Raw genomic sequence first — 16011 nt, 5'->3', positions numbered from 1 at the left:
CATCTGGCCTTCGACTTCGCCTCCAACATGCCATCTCTAGGCTTCGGGAGGATTACATCCAGAGCCGGGCATTGGCTAAGGGCCGAGGAGATCGAGGACCACCTCCCCCGTCTAGCCTTTGGCTTCACCTCTGACACGCCGTCGCCAGGCTCTGGACAGATTACCTATTGAGCCGGGCAGCAGCTAAGGGCCGAGAAGGTCGAGGACCACCTCTCCCGCCTAGGCTTCGTCTTCACCTCCGACACGCCGTCGCAAGGCTCTGGGCAGATTACTTTCGGAGCCAGGCAGTGGCTAAGGAATGAGGAGGTCGAGGACCACCTCTCCCGCCTAGTCTTCAGCTTCCCCTCTGACACCATCGCCAGGCTCTGGGCGGATTACCTCCAGAGCCGGGCAGCGGCTAAGGGCCGAGGAGGTTGAGGACCACCTCTCCCACCTATCCTTCGGCTTTGCCTCTGACACGCCATCGCTAGGCTCCGTATGGATTACCTCCGGAGTCGGGCAGCGGCTAAGGGCCGAGGGTGTCGAGGACCATGTCTCCTGTTTGTCCTTTGGCTGCGCCTCCGACACACCGTCGCCAGCCTTTAAATAGATCGCCTCCAAAGTTGGGCAGCGGCTAAGAACCCAAAGGGTCGTGGACCACCTCTGGAGCTTGTCTCCAAAGGTTCCAGATGGACTTCGCTGGGTCGGAAATCTGGAACAAATTTGGAGGAAGACCCTACCAGCGATGAGACCGAGGAGTACGTGATAACTGGGAACGACAAGGTCGCAACTGCTTCACCAAGCCCTCCTTAGTTACCTTACGTATCTACCACCACCAGATTCCCGAGACCACCTCTCCCCTGGAAGGAACAAAAACCGGCGATGATCTATGCGAAGGTTCGGTACCTCAGTCATCCAAAAAACTAGCCATCGCCTATGAAGGGGATGAAGTAGTGCGGCTCGAAGGCACAAAGGCACAAAGACATGCGATCCCCTGCTCGAAGGATCCCCTTACACTTCGGCCCAAAAAGAGATATAATCGCCCCCAAAAGGTCCAAATTATATTATTAAACAAATCACGCATCCGAAGGACGCATACAAAGAAAAAAATAGAAAGGTTGCTACAGAGGAGGCAAACCTCGAGAGAGCAAACCAAGGGGAGAAAGAATACAAGGTGGTAAAAGACAACTATGGCCCATGGTAGGGCCATAGTCGAACGGCAAAACAGGGATGTCCACGAAGCACCCCTGAAGGCCACCTTCACCTTCTACGGATCCCGGCAGGGGCCGCACATGAAGCTGATGCAGTAGCCAACCCCTGAGCTGTCAGAAGACAAAGAAGAAACCAAAGGAGCCATCGTTGAGGCCTCCTCCCACTTCTTCCCGGCCCTCGCCGCCGAAGCCCGCTCCTCCTCGTCACTCTCCCTCCGCAGGAGATCCCGGTCAATCTCCTCATCGTCGTCAGAAAATATTGATGATCTCGACAGGTATGGTCTCCTGAACTGGCAGTTGGGCAGGGCGACAGGCAGTTGTCCACCCCATAGGGATGGAAGCCGGACGCCACCGGCGCAATCGCTGGTGGCCAAAACAATCAAGATCATCGATGTTTCTAAAAAGGATGGGGAGGAATACAATGCCATATTCAAAGTGAAGTTTCTGAAGAGGATGGGGAGATCATCGATGTTTCCAAAGTGGATGGGGAGATCATCGATGTTTCTGAAGAAGATGGTGATAAATCTAGCCGGATGACCCCATCTTTATACATGGACCGAGCAGCCACGTACTACCAGGAAGATAAGCGGAACCAATGCAACATCGCTCCATGGCGTCCCTAATTAATCTCGGGGTTCCCGTGGCCATTTCTCGGTCGTTCCACCAACACATGGCAACATCCCACGGCAACGCCTCGTTTTCTTACACGAACGTCCCATCACATTAACGATCTAGACTCCTTTCGGCGCCTGCCAGGGGTGTGGGCACAAGACCCTAAACGAACCCACCTATTATCCTATCAGAAACGTGGCAGTGACACATCCCATCCTACTATCTACAAACTGGCAAATGTGGGGATTCCCTGATCCCACACGTAATCCCCCACTCTGACAAACTCAAATGGCGAGAAGATCCATCACCAAAAAGGTCCAAAGAATCTAAATCGGTCTCGGCACAGACCACGGAGCGCATCACCTCCACCAACGCCCCTCCAGCATCGGGTCCCGATACCGCATACTCCAACTCCAATAGGCTCCGGAACGTACCTCATCTGCTAATACATCTTCGGTCTTCGACTCTGACTTCGACGCTGGTTGCACCTCCGACCTTAGCATAACCCCAGGGTGTGCCGCCATCACCAATGCACAGTCAGCCTTGAGCTTCACCATCAACGCCCGCAGTTCCCACCGAAAAACTCCTCAGGGACAGGGAATGGCCTTCGGGTATTTTTGTTACAAACCCAGGCTGGAGTTGGTTTTCCTCTACATCCTCTCACCCCTCCAAACGTCAAGGCTAGAGAATGAGGGGGTACTGTTTGGGGAAATAGACCATCCTTAGGATAATTGTTGACGATCACTATCAAAGGTCCTTCTAGAGCCTTCGGCCTCCGGACTCAGCAGAAGGCCTTATCCCTAGAGGCTGCGAACCCCTTAGGGTCACCTCTCCAGCACATACCTGGCCTTCTAAAAACTCGAAACTATAGCAAGTCCCTCCAAAGCCTTTGGCCTCCGGACTCAGTAGGAGGCCTTATCCTCACAGGCTACGGACCCCTTTGGGTCACCCCTCCGGTGTCCATGCGGCCTTCCAAAGCCTAAAGACGCAGCCGGCCTCCGGAGATAATGTCAAGGAAGAAAGGACACCCTTTGCAACTGACCTGACGTGAGGTGACAGGCAATTAATGCCGATGCGAGTGGTGCTTATACTGATACCCCAGCACAACACAAGTCGTCCTGACGCCCCCGGCGGGGCGGTGCCGAGCCGTAATTGGCAAACGGCTCACCCCTCAAGGGAGGCACCACAATAGTTACCACAGTAGATATTTATCTTCTATGTAGGGTAAAAAGTAGTTTTCCAGGATAAGACCTAGTAAATCGGCCAGGCCCTAGATATTTGTACATTGTGATAACTTGTACGCTAAGCTACGTACTACCTTATAAATAGGGGGTCATGGTCACCCGGAAGGGAGAGGTCAGAAGGAGCCCGCTCAACATAGCACGGAGGAGCATAATCACAAAGTCTTCCTGTGATACTCCCCCTAGCCCAATCCATAGTTTTACTATCAAAACATTCATGGTGTTCCTTCCTCTCAAACTTTGTCTTCTTTTCTTTCCTTTTCCGAAAAGAAAAGTAAACAAGCTCGAATCTCCTCCTTAGAAGAAACTCTTGCCGTACTTACTCGGACAAGATGAACTCTTGTTCCAACAGCACCCGCGCTCCTCCCCCGACCTACCCCAGGGACATCATCCAGGGCAAAAGGTACCCCTAACTCCGCCCACATCTCGTCTCATACTCACCACTCATCCAACCATCAACATCATAACCCACATTATCATAGTGAGCAATAATTAAACATATAGCTCGCAAGCGATGGAATATTCCACCACTCAACTTCTACCGGTGACCTATGCATTGCTAAGCATCTCGGTTAACCTTTGAATTAGACGACATTAAAATAAATCCTAGTTACAAGGATATGGATCATCAATATCTAAGACATGAAATGTAATGCATCAATATAGGTTCTACCCATCTGAAACCCGACCTCGACTCATCATCATGCAAACATACATAAAGCGTATTTATCACATTAGACACATATGATCCAAAGTATTGGGAGAAATATTCTTAGATTCTTGCCTTGCTACTCAGATGATCACCGGATACTACCCGCGTAGCACTCACAAAATTCGGGGAGATTGGCATCGCCTTCGACCGTGACCGGGTCACGTGCCGGTTATTCATTCACTAAACAAGAAAACGTGCAATGATGAGCATGAATGAAGTGCAACAAAATATACCAAAATATGTATAAGATGAAATACCATAAAATTATGCTTTATAATACTTTAAAATATTTTTCCTAGATGGCACTAATCATAACATAAATTGTCCAGGTGGTTTCACAATTTTAGGACATGGTATCAATTAACTGTGATTTCATTAAGCTGAAACACATTTACTTAACAAATTAATTCTCACAAATCATTTAATGAGTTCCAACATTTTTAATATGTAGTTCATACTCATACAAAGCTAATGCAACTAGTTTCATGATTTTTGGAGTTTGTATGAATTAAGTATGAATTTTACAAGCTACCAGCACAAAAGAAAAATTGTTGATGAATAGTAACCACAGAGTCTCCACGAATTTTGTGGGCACTCTGCACTACGGAGTCTCCGCACATATTTGTGGAGTGTCCAGACTGTAGACTCTCCGGACAATTTTTCGGAGTCTCTGGAGTTCTGTAGAAAGCATTTCTTTGCGGGGAAAACGGTCGATTTGATTTTGCAAGCTTCTCCAAACCAAAGGAAGATATATTTGAGATAGTTCATGGAGCCTAAAACTCACTCATCAACCTAACAACTCGATTCTCTAGCTCAAATTCATCCATATCTCTAAATTGCTTCGAATCTCAAGAACTCAAGAGGTTTGCTCCAACTCGAAATCGAACACACAAATCATGCATTCTCGCCAGGGAAGCCTAAGAGACTTACCCACGGGAGCTTGAGAGGAGAGGGTGAGTGGGCTGCTCCCCTTGCTTGCTCGGGTGGGAGTGAGGACACAGGAGAGAGGGAGTGGGAGCAGGTGGCTGCACGTGAGTGAGGGAGAGTGAGTGAGGTGTGGGGCCGGCCAGCTAGGTGGGTCCCACATGTAAAAGAAAGAAGTCCATTTTAACTGTGAAATCCATTATTTTCTCTCCCGAATTTATTTCTCCCATCCAATTGACTCAATACTAATTGCTCTAATGTGCCAAAACAATTTACCTTGAAATTAATCACGACGCTAATGATGTATAATTAGACTTAATCATGTGATTACGGATTTTGGGACATGACAACTACCATCTTTACGTTTCCGTATTTACTTCTTGCAATCTATCCTTGCATATTTCCCTTTATAGAGTAGTTTGTTAGGATTGGCTATAGGTTGCAAACTTTTGAATGGTAGAGTAGTCACATTAGATGAACCTAGAGCACATTTAGATAGAAATTGATGTAGATTTATCTTATAAAGTTCTTAGAGCTAATTGTTGGAGGAAGAAAATATCTTCCACGAACAAGTATGGTAAGACACTAACATGAATGGCTCAAGCTTAGAGAAGTGGAGAGAAAGGAAAACCAAATGTATTGATCATCAAAAAATTCATCATCTGATTTGGTGGCCAGGGGTTTTATAGTGTCATTCAGGGTATAAACGTACAAGTATGCCCCTATAGAAATAACGGTACAAGTTATCGCCATACTGCAGGGCTCAAAACCGATCGAACTTACACAGCCTGAGCCCCAATAAAAATACTTTTTCTCTTACCTAGAAGATATAATCTATTATGACAAATACAAAGGTGCAAACAATCGTAACGGTGCGATGCTGAGCTGGGTATCAATTGCGGCACGGTGCCACACTGTTCCCAGGTTAGCCTCCACTTGCACTGGCATTTACTGCCAATCACTTTGTGTCAGATGACTGGGGTTGTTCTTTCTTTGCTGATATTTTCTCTGGAGGCTAGCTGCCTCCTCTCTTTGGAGAAGTAGCGGCCTGATGAGCCCTTACGACCTCCGAAGGATGTAATTTTGGTTGAGAGCCCGGAGCCTTAGGGCTCTAGAGTGGCACCAGCCGATAACTTCCTGGTAATGCCTGTGGGCTGGGGATTTTCCCAACACTAATTAGTTTTAAATGTCCTAATTTACCCCTTCTTAGGACGTCACCGATCCCTACAACGATGCTGGTCAATATTTGATAACAAAGATTAGAGTCATAAAACAATTTATTACATGCCCCTATCATCAAAAAAATTGACCATTTATGATGCTTACAAGGAAAATCGTCACGGTTGACTATATATGGACACACCATTTTTGACGAGTGCCATGATGCCTATTTTCTGTCACAAATTTGTTTCCATGACAAAAACAATCACTTTTCCTTGATATTTTGGCTTCATCGCAATAAGCTAGCAACATGCAAAAAGTCTAAGATTCCTAACAGCCTATGCTAGGCTTTTATAAGAAGACAGGGCAAACTTGCTTTCTTCTTTTTCTTTTTGGTAAGCCAGCTATATATAAGCTGCTTATTTATATGCCTAAGTCTAAACGAAAAAGGCATGTTAGGCGACAGTTGTAGCCTCCTGACTGACTATATAGCAAATTTCTATTTTCATGGAATTTCAACGAAATTTTACAAATTCTAGTTTTTTCCGGTGCTCAAAAAATATATATTTTTGGTCAAAAACTTTGTTATTATTAGATTTTTTGAAAATTTACAAAGGTTAAATAGCTTGAATGCTCAGACCAAAGCAATGTCAACACGTGGCGTGATGGCTAGTAGGAGGTTGGGAGTTCGAATTCCACCGTACTTTTTTCTTTCACAAATTTCTGAGACATACAAGTGGATGCCACATGCAAAAGGAGAGAGAAAAATACAAACAACAAGGCTGGGGATCAACCTCTAAACCTAAAAACTGAGGCCCAATTAGACGAACCAGCAGGCCAGAAGCAGCTTTGCGATGATTCTATACATAAACTTCTTTAAGGCTTTTATAATATTGAAAAATTCAAAAAATTCGGATCAGTTTTTCTCGAATTTGGAACGAAAGTTCCAAAATTCACAAATTTCATCAATTGCAAAATGGAATGTGAATCCCTGCTAAGTAGTCAAATGGAATAAAGCACGACTTTTAAACAGCAGCTGGCCCGTCTTTCAAACTACTCTCTAGTTATAAATAAGTGATGTTTTGGGTTGCCTGCTGTTAACAATTTCAAAATTTGATTAAAAATTACTTTTCATGTGTTAAGTTTTGATATTTGAAAATGTTACAGGTGGATTTGTCTCACAAAATAGTTTCATAATAATATACTTTTACAACATTTATAAATATATTATAATAAAAATTAGTAGTCAAAATTGTATTTTACAGATGTCCAAAATATCATTTATTAGTGACCGAAGGGAGTAGCTAACAGTCCTGGTACAAAGCTTAGAGCAGGGTTATTACATATTTTGTACCTCTATTTTTTTTTTCAAATGTCATGTTTCCCTTCTGAGTTTTTTGGGACAATTGGCGAGTAATAAAGAGAGCCTTAATGCTAATACTAATCAAAATTGTAACAAGTAAGCCACCACACAATTACTCAAAGTGGCAGCATCGATTTGTCCATATTTTACATCGGCTGGCCTATCACGCCGCTATCTCTGACAATTTTTTCAAAAAGACCAATACTATAAACACCAAAACAACGCTCTTTTGTGAGCAGAGGCTCGGAAAATAGAACCCACTCTAGTACATGTGAGACTGACTCGGTTTAATTAAACCGGGTCAATGATTGTACAAAAAGGCAAGCAAAGCCAAGGCTTCCTACTTTGCAAGCAAACAAAGCAACACAGTTTTCTTTCTCTCCAGTTTGGTCGCTTGCTCAGACCATCTCGTAACTGTCCGACAATGTCACAATCTTGTTCATTGTTTTGCAGTCGTAGTCAGAATTGTCCAGTAAACTCAAATTCCGAAAAGAAGATAAGATCAGGAAAGCGTGCGGTCCAAACCAAACAATGACATAAGCTCCTCTATTTATACTCACCGTACTTCCACACAGTTAGTAGACCAAAGCATCACATAAATTGCTATACAATTTGTTTTTAATTTCAGAATTTGTAACCTAATAACTGGCACGATGACCAACCGATTCCCTGTAGCTCCTCTATTAGCCGCGCTCTTGGCATTGGCATGCTGGCTCCGGCCAGCGGCGGCGACGGCTGTTCATGAGGCAGACCGTATCGACCGGCTGCCTGGACAGCCGGAGGTGAACTTCGCGATGTACTCTGGGTACGTCACCGTCGACGAGCGCGCCGGGCGGTCACTGTTCTACTGGCTGCAGGAGGTGCCCGCGGAGTCGCAGCCGGCGCCTCTCGTGCTGTGGCTGAACGGCGGGCCCGGGTGCTCTTCCATCGCCTACGGCGCGTCCGAGGAGCTCGGTGCGTTCCGCATCCGGCCCGGCGGCGCGTCGCTCTTCCTCAACAAGCAACGGTGGAACAGAGGTTAGGCTTATCCTAGGGCATATTTTTTCTCTCCATATTGTTACTCGTTTCTGAACCTGAAATTAAATTTTTGAGTACCCTGCAGTGGCTAACATCCTGTTCCTGGACTCGCCGGCCGGCGTCGGGTTCTCATACACCAACACCACCTCCGACCTCTACAACTCCGGCGACAACAGAACAGGTTTACTGTTCACATACTTAGTGGCGGTTTCACGTGTGCAACGCTGTCTTGCGTGCCTGTTCAGTACTTTCAGTTGTTCCATGGCTTTAAACGTATCGTGAAACTGGTGCATGCAGCTCATGAGTCCTACACTTTCCTGGTGAAATGGTTCGCGAGGTTCCCGCACTACAAGTACCGCGAGTTCTACCTTGCTGGGGAGAGCTACGCAGGCAAAATATATATATACTCGCTTTTCTCCTCTATTTTTGCTGAATTATCACTTTATCACTTTCACACCTCACAAAAATGGTAAATTCTGCAGGGCATTATGTTCCGCAGCTGTCCCAGCTTGTGTACCGGAACAACAAAGGCATCGAGAAACCGTTCATAAACTTCAAAGGTTTCATGGTACGAGTGTATGTTTTTTCATTTCTTTTTTTCTTTTTGGATCAACGCCTTTGTATCACTGTGATCTGACCTGAAACCGTTTCTCAGGTAGGGAACGCGGTGACGGACGACTACCACGACCAGGTCGGCACGTTCGAGTCGTGGTGGAACCACGGGCTGATCTCCGACGCCACCTACCGGCTGCTGGAGGCCGTATGCGTGCACGACAACATCGAGCACACGTCGCCGCCGTGCGACGCCGCGTACGAGACAGCCATGGCGGAGCAGGGCGACATCGACCCGTACAGCATCTACACGCCGACGTGCAACCAGACATCGTCGTCCACGACGCCGTCGCCGGCGAAGAAGCGCCGGAGGGTAAAGGTGAGTTGTAGTATCTCCTCACTACTGAACCGTCCACGACGCTACTTTTTCAATTGAAACGCCCTGTGGTTGGACTTTGGACAAGTTGGGAGTTTTGTTGGCAAAGTTTGCAACGTACACCTTGCTGCACCTTTTCCCGTTCCTGTCTACTGATCGATCGATTTTCTCGTTTGTGCATTTGTGTGCACACTACGTACGTACACATGCAGCCATGGATGAGGGGTTATGATCCATGCACCGAAAGGCACTCCACGGTGTACTACAACCGGCCGGAGGTGCAGAGGGCTCTGCACGCCAACGTGACCGGCATAAACTACACATGGACAACTTGCAGGTTTGTGCATAACTGCGTGAATCCATGCATGGCGAAGTACTCCTTGTTTTCTTAGTTTAAAAGAAAATGTACTCATTGGTTCTTTTTTTACTTGTCATCGGTCGAGTCGCTATGGGGCGTTTCGTTGCTAGGATACTTGAGCCTGTCCCGTATCTATGAGTCAAATTTACTTGAGCTAAGTTGGATGTATACAGTAATAATTTATTTGATTGCCTATATCTATTCAATATAGTTGAGAAAAGATGGTGTTTAGTTGCTCGTATATATAAGAGAAAAATATACAAATAAGTGTTATCATGATATTTAGTTTATGTTATTAATTTATTTTATTAAGCCTTAATATATTCTTTAAATATATTAATATCACTTAATACAAACTAAGAATATCGTTAGCTAGGCATAAGGCTGCATCCAGCGACACTGGCTCTGTAGAAACACATTTGCATCGCGTATCTGCATAGCCAGACTAAGTGCATGTATTTGTACCTCGAGAGTCAGACTCAAAGTGACGTATAAGCAACCAAACACAAGCTGAACCATATGCAAGTAACCAAACGCACCTTAAATGTTTGTTTGGTTGCGTGTAAGGCTCTATGTTGGCTTGTAGGAGTGAGCCAGACTCATTTGAGTTAGAATGGATGCATGCAACCCACTTTGTTTAGTTGCTTGTATTTGTCCAAGCTAGCTTAAAAGATACATTGTTTGGTTGACCGTACGAGGATATGTCGTATATAAAATATTAAAAAACAAGTGTTATTGTAACATTTATTTTGTATAAGTATATTCTAATAGGTCTTAGTTTACATCAATAACCCTTAATTAACTTTAAGACATATTAATATCAATTAATACGCACTAATTACGTACTAATATCATCATTAGTTAGATGCCAGCTTGCATCCAGCAAGCTGGCCCGCATGAAACAGAAATAATTTTCGGTTCCCAAGAGTCAGGCTTAATGGGATCTTTTGCATCCAGCGGGACAGACCTAAGTCTCCATCCAAGTAACCAAACATCCCGAACCTACATCCCACGGCCTGGTCGGACCTTGTATAGGCAACCAAACAACCCTTAAAACTTCTGTGTATATTAGCGGTGAAAGCTTTTAAAATTTAATTGTACTTATTCTGAAACAACATCATTTTAGAGTATATAGCAACTTTGGAATAACTGGTCGAGAGGCATGGAAAAAAATCCTTCTCGTGATTGCAAGTTTCAACCTGGTCGAGAGGGCTTCAGATAATGACAGATTTTAATTCTGAAGCTGGAATCTTCTGAAAAATGTCCGGCAGCGATTTAGTAGTGTGGTATTTGTTTCATGTGATTTCATCATTTGTTTTTTTCTAATAACCAACAGTGATATCATCAACACCAACTGGAGAGATTCACCATTCTCTATGCTTCCTATCTACCAGGAGCTTATTGCAGCTGGCCTTAGGATATGGGTCTACAGGTCTGTTCCCTGCACTCTCTATTTCCATCTCAATCAACATTTATAACTTGCTCTCTACGCACTTCTATCGGAATTTTCGTCCGGTAATAAGTTGAACTTATCTACCTATACACTTTCTAACACATAAGAATACAGGAATGCGCGCATAATGGAAATCGATTATTTGATATAAATTAAAAAAAGGTCAATTCCATACATATCAATGTAACTCATTGCAAAGACTATTCGGCTAGTTAATGGACATGTGGCACGGCTTAATCAGAGTTCATTACACTATTTTAATTTCTTGATGATTGGGTGACTTTCCAGTCGCTCTAAAGTGTCTTAATTCTTAAATGGCGTCTCTATATGCATATACATTATCGTGTAGATTCCACTTCTGTTCATGATCGAAACTTCTAAATGAGAGCAATGCAAGAGACGCACACCAGCAGCCATGGATTGCCGAAAGATCATGAGCCACGTGCAATGCTTTGACCGAATAATGTTTCAGAAGTCAGGCTCACGCGTGCAAAGAATATAAGATGCATTGCGTCGTCTGCAAAATATTCCCCGGTTGACCCGTCATTTTCATGAGTAGAATAGCTGCAGGCCACGAATGGACTATCCGTTGTTTTTTCATCCAGTTGTCCGCAGCTGTGATGTTGCCAACTTGTTGTCTTATATACAAAAAAATGTGTCAATTATTCACAATTTTTTCTTCGACGCAATTGACCGTTACTTTCCATCTGTTATCATGAAGGCTAATTAAGCGAGAAAAACCCCGAAAGTGACACAAACCTGCATTTGAATTCAACTACTTAAACCAAATTGCCATGGATTGACATAACAATGTGACGTGGAAGCTTGAATTCTTTTCTTTATTCGGTTGTCCACGTTAACTGCCCACAAGACTGAAAATGAACACAGAATTTGCTAAGTCGTCTACCTAGATAGAAAACTTATAGAATGATTGATTTTTGTTTATTCTCAGCGGAGATACGGACTCAGTAGTGCCCTTGACAGCAACAAGATACTCCATCGATGCTCTGGGCCTTTCAACCACCACCAATTGGTACCCGTGGTATGATAACAAAGAGGTTAGTTTCATCCCTCTCAATCAACCTGCGTCCTCATATGATATTCATGGACATTTCTATTATAATTACTTAGTTACTTTAACTGCCAAACAAGTTAATGAATTATGATTATTTATAATGCAAATCATAAATGTACAACAAAAATATCCTTTCTTATTAGAAATCAGCCGACGAGTTAACAAATGTCCTTGTTCTGTTTCCTTTTTCTTGTGTTGTTCGTCTGGACAGGTCGGTGGATGGAGCCAAGTGTACAAGGGCTTGACCTTGGTGACTGTTCGTGGCGCGGGGCACGAGGTTCCTCTCCACCGCCCGCGGCAAGCGTTCATACTGTTTCAGCATTTCTTGCGAGGGAAACCCATGCCAAGCGCGCCCAAAAATGGAACTATGGCTTAATTACCATTCCTTTTCTTGCTAGCAATAAGGTGAAATCACACCATGCGTGTAAGGTGAAATAACACCAGGTTCCTTTTCTAAGCATAAAGCAGTTTATGTATATATCCAGTTATGTTCTTTACTGTTAATTTTGAAACAATTTAAATAATGTAACAAATTATATCTAGAGGTTTTGATCTAAAAAGTATTACACCTCACTCCGCAGTCCCTATCAATATGTCTGGTGTACCTTTAGTATCACTCAGCTCCTACCGAATCGAGCTAACAACCTCATGATATAGACATCTAGTCCACATACTCCCTCATCAAAGATATACATGTCCCGAGTCTAACCAAGTGAGGTCATTGCTTTGTATGTTAATGACCGTTGACACATCTATTCAAATAGATATATACTTTACAATGGTTGTACACTATATCTACACGATATACCTCCAACCATTGCAAGTAGAGGAACGAATCATACAGAGACGCTTCAATCACCTTCCCTTACCAGACTACACTACGAGACACCCCAAATGCTCCAGGCCTACATAAGGGATGCCAAGGTATCACCTGGACCTTTGTAAAGAGTATGGTTCAATGGACATCCCACAAAACACCTGAGGGATGCTTGGGTTCTCGTTGCTCCCCTAGCCTCCTAGTAAAATATCTAGCTTGGTCAGAAGATAGAGAAGTCCAATCCTGCCTATAACAAGAAGTATGGTTGCATTGGCATAGCTTAGCGTGATGGCGCAATGATTCGGTGCTTACACACCTGGGGCAGGCATCTTCAAGCTGGCAATGAATACCGCATAAGTAACTTAAGCCCCTAAGAGCATAACTCAAGCCCTCAAGAGCATCCTCACTAGATGACTACTCTACTGGCCCCTGCCAAAATAATTTTCACTATTTTGACAAACCACCCGCCATATCCCACACAATATCAAGGATTCCACAATCACTAAAGGTTCATGGCATATGAGTTGAATTGATATTCCGTAAAGCGACGTCTGCTAAGAGATGTATTCCATAAGCGACATCTTTAAAGAGATGTATTCAATCCAAAGCATGCTAGGCATTGTCTGACGTTAATATAGATAATGATAAGTAATCCTAGGGTGACATGGATTCAGGATAATGACATTTAATGCACAATAATTATTTGATAGAATTTAACTACTTCAAGCAGCTGAAATAGCATAGTATATATCACATGCAACGGTAAGTCAAGTTTAAAGGTGATATGCCCTAGAGGTAATCATAGAGATGATTGTATCACACATCTTTATTCATGTACTTCTGAATAATGTGTTATTCCAAGAATGACTATCGTTTACTTTGATTGGCAAGTATGTGACTTGTTCATTAAACTCCTTGTTTATATCATGATGTTATTCTTATTCGATCCTTGATCGTATATCATTGTGATGATATATAAGACCAGCACATATATTGATTGATGATCATGTTTCATGGATCATAGGTATATAGATACTAGATCAATAATGTGGACATTTATAATGGAGAACATAATATTGGATAGACCCGCCTTGAGATACTATTGGGATTATTATTATGATGTAACATCGGTTGTTATTTCAATTGGTGTACCTGCAGGATCCTTAGACCTGAGATAGTTTTTTATTCCCATAATATGTAGTGACATACTTTGGGGCTACCAAATGCTATTTCGTAACTGGGTAGTCATAAAGGTAGTTTTCGGGTTTGTCATGAAACATGTCATGGGGTGTGAGCGATCAAGATAGAATTTGCCCTTCTTTGATAACATGAGAGATATCTCTAGGCCTCTCGAAGTAGTTGGATTGAGAAAGTGCATGACCATGCCAATATGATTAAAGAGTTAATCATGATGAATCCACTACTTGATCGAGTGAATGGTCGAGCTATCACAAGAGTGGCACGTATCTCGCCTTGAGCTTGACTTGTATCGTGAGGCGAATGTATTGGTGCATGTGTATATCAAGATTCAGTCAATATGATCTTTTGTGTATACTTGGAAGTCAACCTGTCCTACTAGGGACCGCTATTGATTTCGGTTTGGAAAGGGTTTCCGAGTCATAGCCATTTGTACATGAACCTAACATGTCACACACTTAATGGGTTGGAACAAAACATGTGAATTGGATTCATATATGGGTTTGATTGGATTGTGATCCATGAGGTGTTAGAGTCCTAAAGGGTTTCCAACGTAGGAGCCTATTAACGAGCTCTATATAAGGAGAGGCGTGGGGTGGGGCGTGGTGAAGTTGAGACACTTGAAAATCCTAGCCACAGCTTTCCACACGATCTCCTAAAACCCTAGCCGTGCGTGAGGTGCTAGCACATCGATGCTCGGCGTTTCTGCCCAGTACATATGGATACCATAGAGGCACTACTGCTATTGTGGCAATGATCTTCTCGGCGAGTTGATTGCGACGTGTTCGGGACTGGTCACCGATTGTGACGCACTGGTCAATAGATCTACTCGTCTGGTCGCAGAGCACAACACGACAACTCAGGTCTAGTCAGATAGCATGACACGACCGCTCAGAACTGGTCGAGGTCACGATAAACCTGATCAGGAGCTGGTCAAGGAACTGGTCGAGGAGCACGACCACCTGTTCGAATTTGGTTGAGCGTGACCACCTACGCGGGGCTGGTCGCGGATTTGATCGGGAAGCTGTTCAAGGAGTTTAACACGCATGACATTAGATTGGCCTACTCCAACTCTTCTTCCGATGCACTGCACGTCTAGACGTAACGATCTATGATCTCTTACTAGCATGGTTTCCTAGGTGCGGTAGAAATTTTTTGTTTTAGGCTAATGTAGCCTACCCATTCCCCAACAAAGTTTTAAGTTGATCAATTCGATTATTGAAAATATGGGTTCAGAATGATCAGGAAGATAGGGCTTGCCTTCTCTGAAGTCTTATTCTAGTTCTTTGTTGAAGTCACCATTCTCCAGTTCCTTTGTGAATTCTTTCAGTTATGCAAATAACACCTAATGGAAAACAAAATAAGTTCTAATGGATACCACACTTTGATAGAAAGATAGATCTCAATTTTAAATGAATATAGGTGAAAGAATTGTTGAAATCGGAGTCAGAATAGAGAAGTTATGAGTCCCAAAAGATTTAATATAAAATTAAATCGAGAAATTACAAAATGTCACTATTAATGGGTGGGACCCACTGGACAGTACTGGGCCTGGGCTGGATTTGGGCTTGGGCCTACATAGAGCCAGCTAACCAGGGAGAAATGGCATTGGGTCGACATGACGAATGGGTTGACATCGGAGGAGAGCCTAGGACTTTTAAGGATAACATGTTTTCATCATCCCGTTAGAATTCGATTCTGCGCTTAACTTATTTTTGCAGGGAATAGTGTGAATAGTATGGTATTTATGTGTATATGATGCATGCGTGTAATTTTCATGGCCTGCAAGTCATGGTTAATTGCAACCAAAGGCTGTCATGTTATTGTATAACGGCATGCCTATCGACTTGTGATGCTTCATTTTCTCATGTAATCTGACTAGTGCTATTAGGTGTAATAGACTAGTACATCATCATGGAGACTTGAAGCGTGATGACCTGGAGGACAGGACCATGGCGATGGA

At 43.6% G+C, this 16011-nt stretch overlaps 1 protein-coding gene across 2 annotated transcripts; it reads left to right on the top strand.

Moving 5' to 3' along the window:
- The first annotated feature begins 7770 nt into the window (after positions 1 to 7770).
- LOC133885104 (serine carboxypeptidase 2-like) lies at positions 7771 to 12607 on the top strand. 2 transcript variants are annotated; one of them, XR_009903191.1, is made up of 9 exons: positions 7771 to 8220; positions 8306 to 8401; positions 8518 to 8610; positions 8703 to 8788; positions 8876 to 9151; positions 9361 to 9485; positions 10901 to 10938; positions 11912 to 12017; positions 12246 to 12311. XR_009903191.1 is itself a non-coding variant. In XM_062324743.1 (9 exons), exons 1-9 carry the CDS (start codon positions 7857 to 7859, stop codon positions 12408 to 12410), a joined length of 1407 nt encoding a protein of 468 aa, XP_062180727.1. In that variant the 5' UTR covers positions 7772 to 7856; the 3' UTR covers positions 12411 to 12607. The 2 variants fall into 2 exon arrangements, 1 of the variants encoding a protein (XP_062180727.1); XM_062324743.1 differs by having other exon boundaries at positions 7772 to 8220; positions 10843 to 10938; positions 12246 to 12607.
- The last annotated feature ends 3404 nt before the right edge of the window (positions 12608 to 16011 follow it).

The sequence above is a fragment of the Phragmites australis genome, chromosome 11, assembly GCF_958298935.1.
Source record: "Phragmites australis chromosome 11, lpPhrAust1.1, whole genome shotgun sequence".
Lineage (NCBI taxonomy): Eukaryota > Viridiplantae > Streptophyta > Magnoliopsida > Poales > Poaceae > Phragmites > Phragmites australis.
The sequence above is the reverse complement of the archived record's forward strand: the minus strand, read 5'-3'. Positions and strand labels throughout refer to the sequence as shown.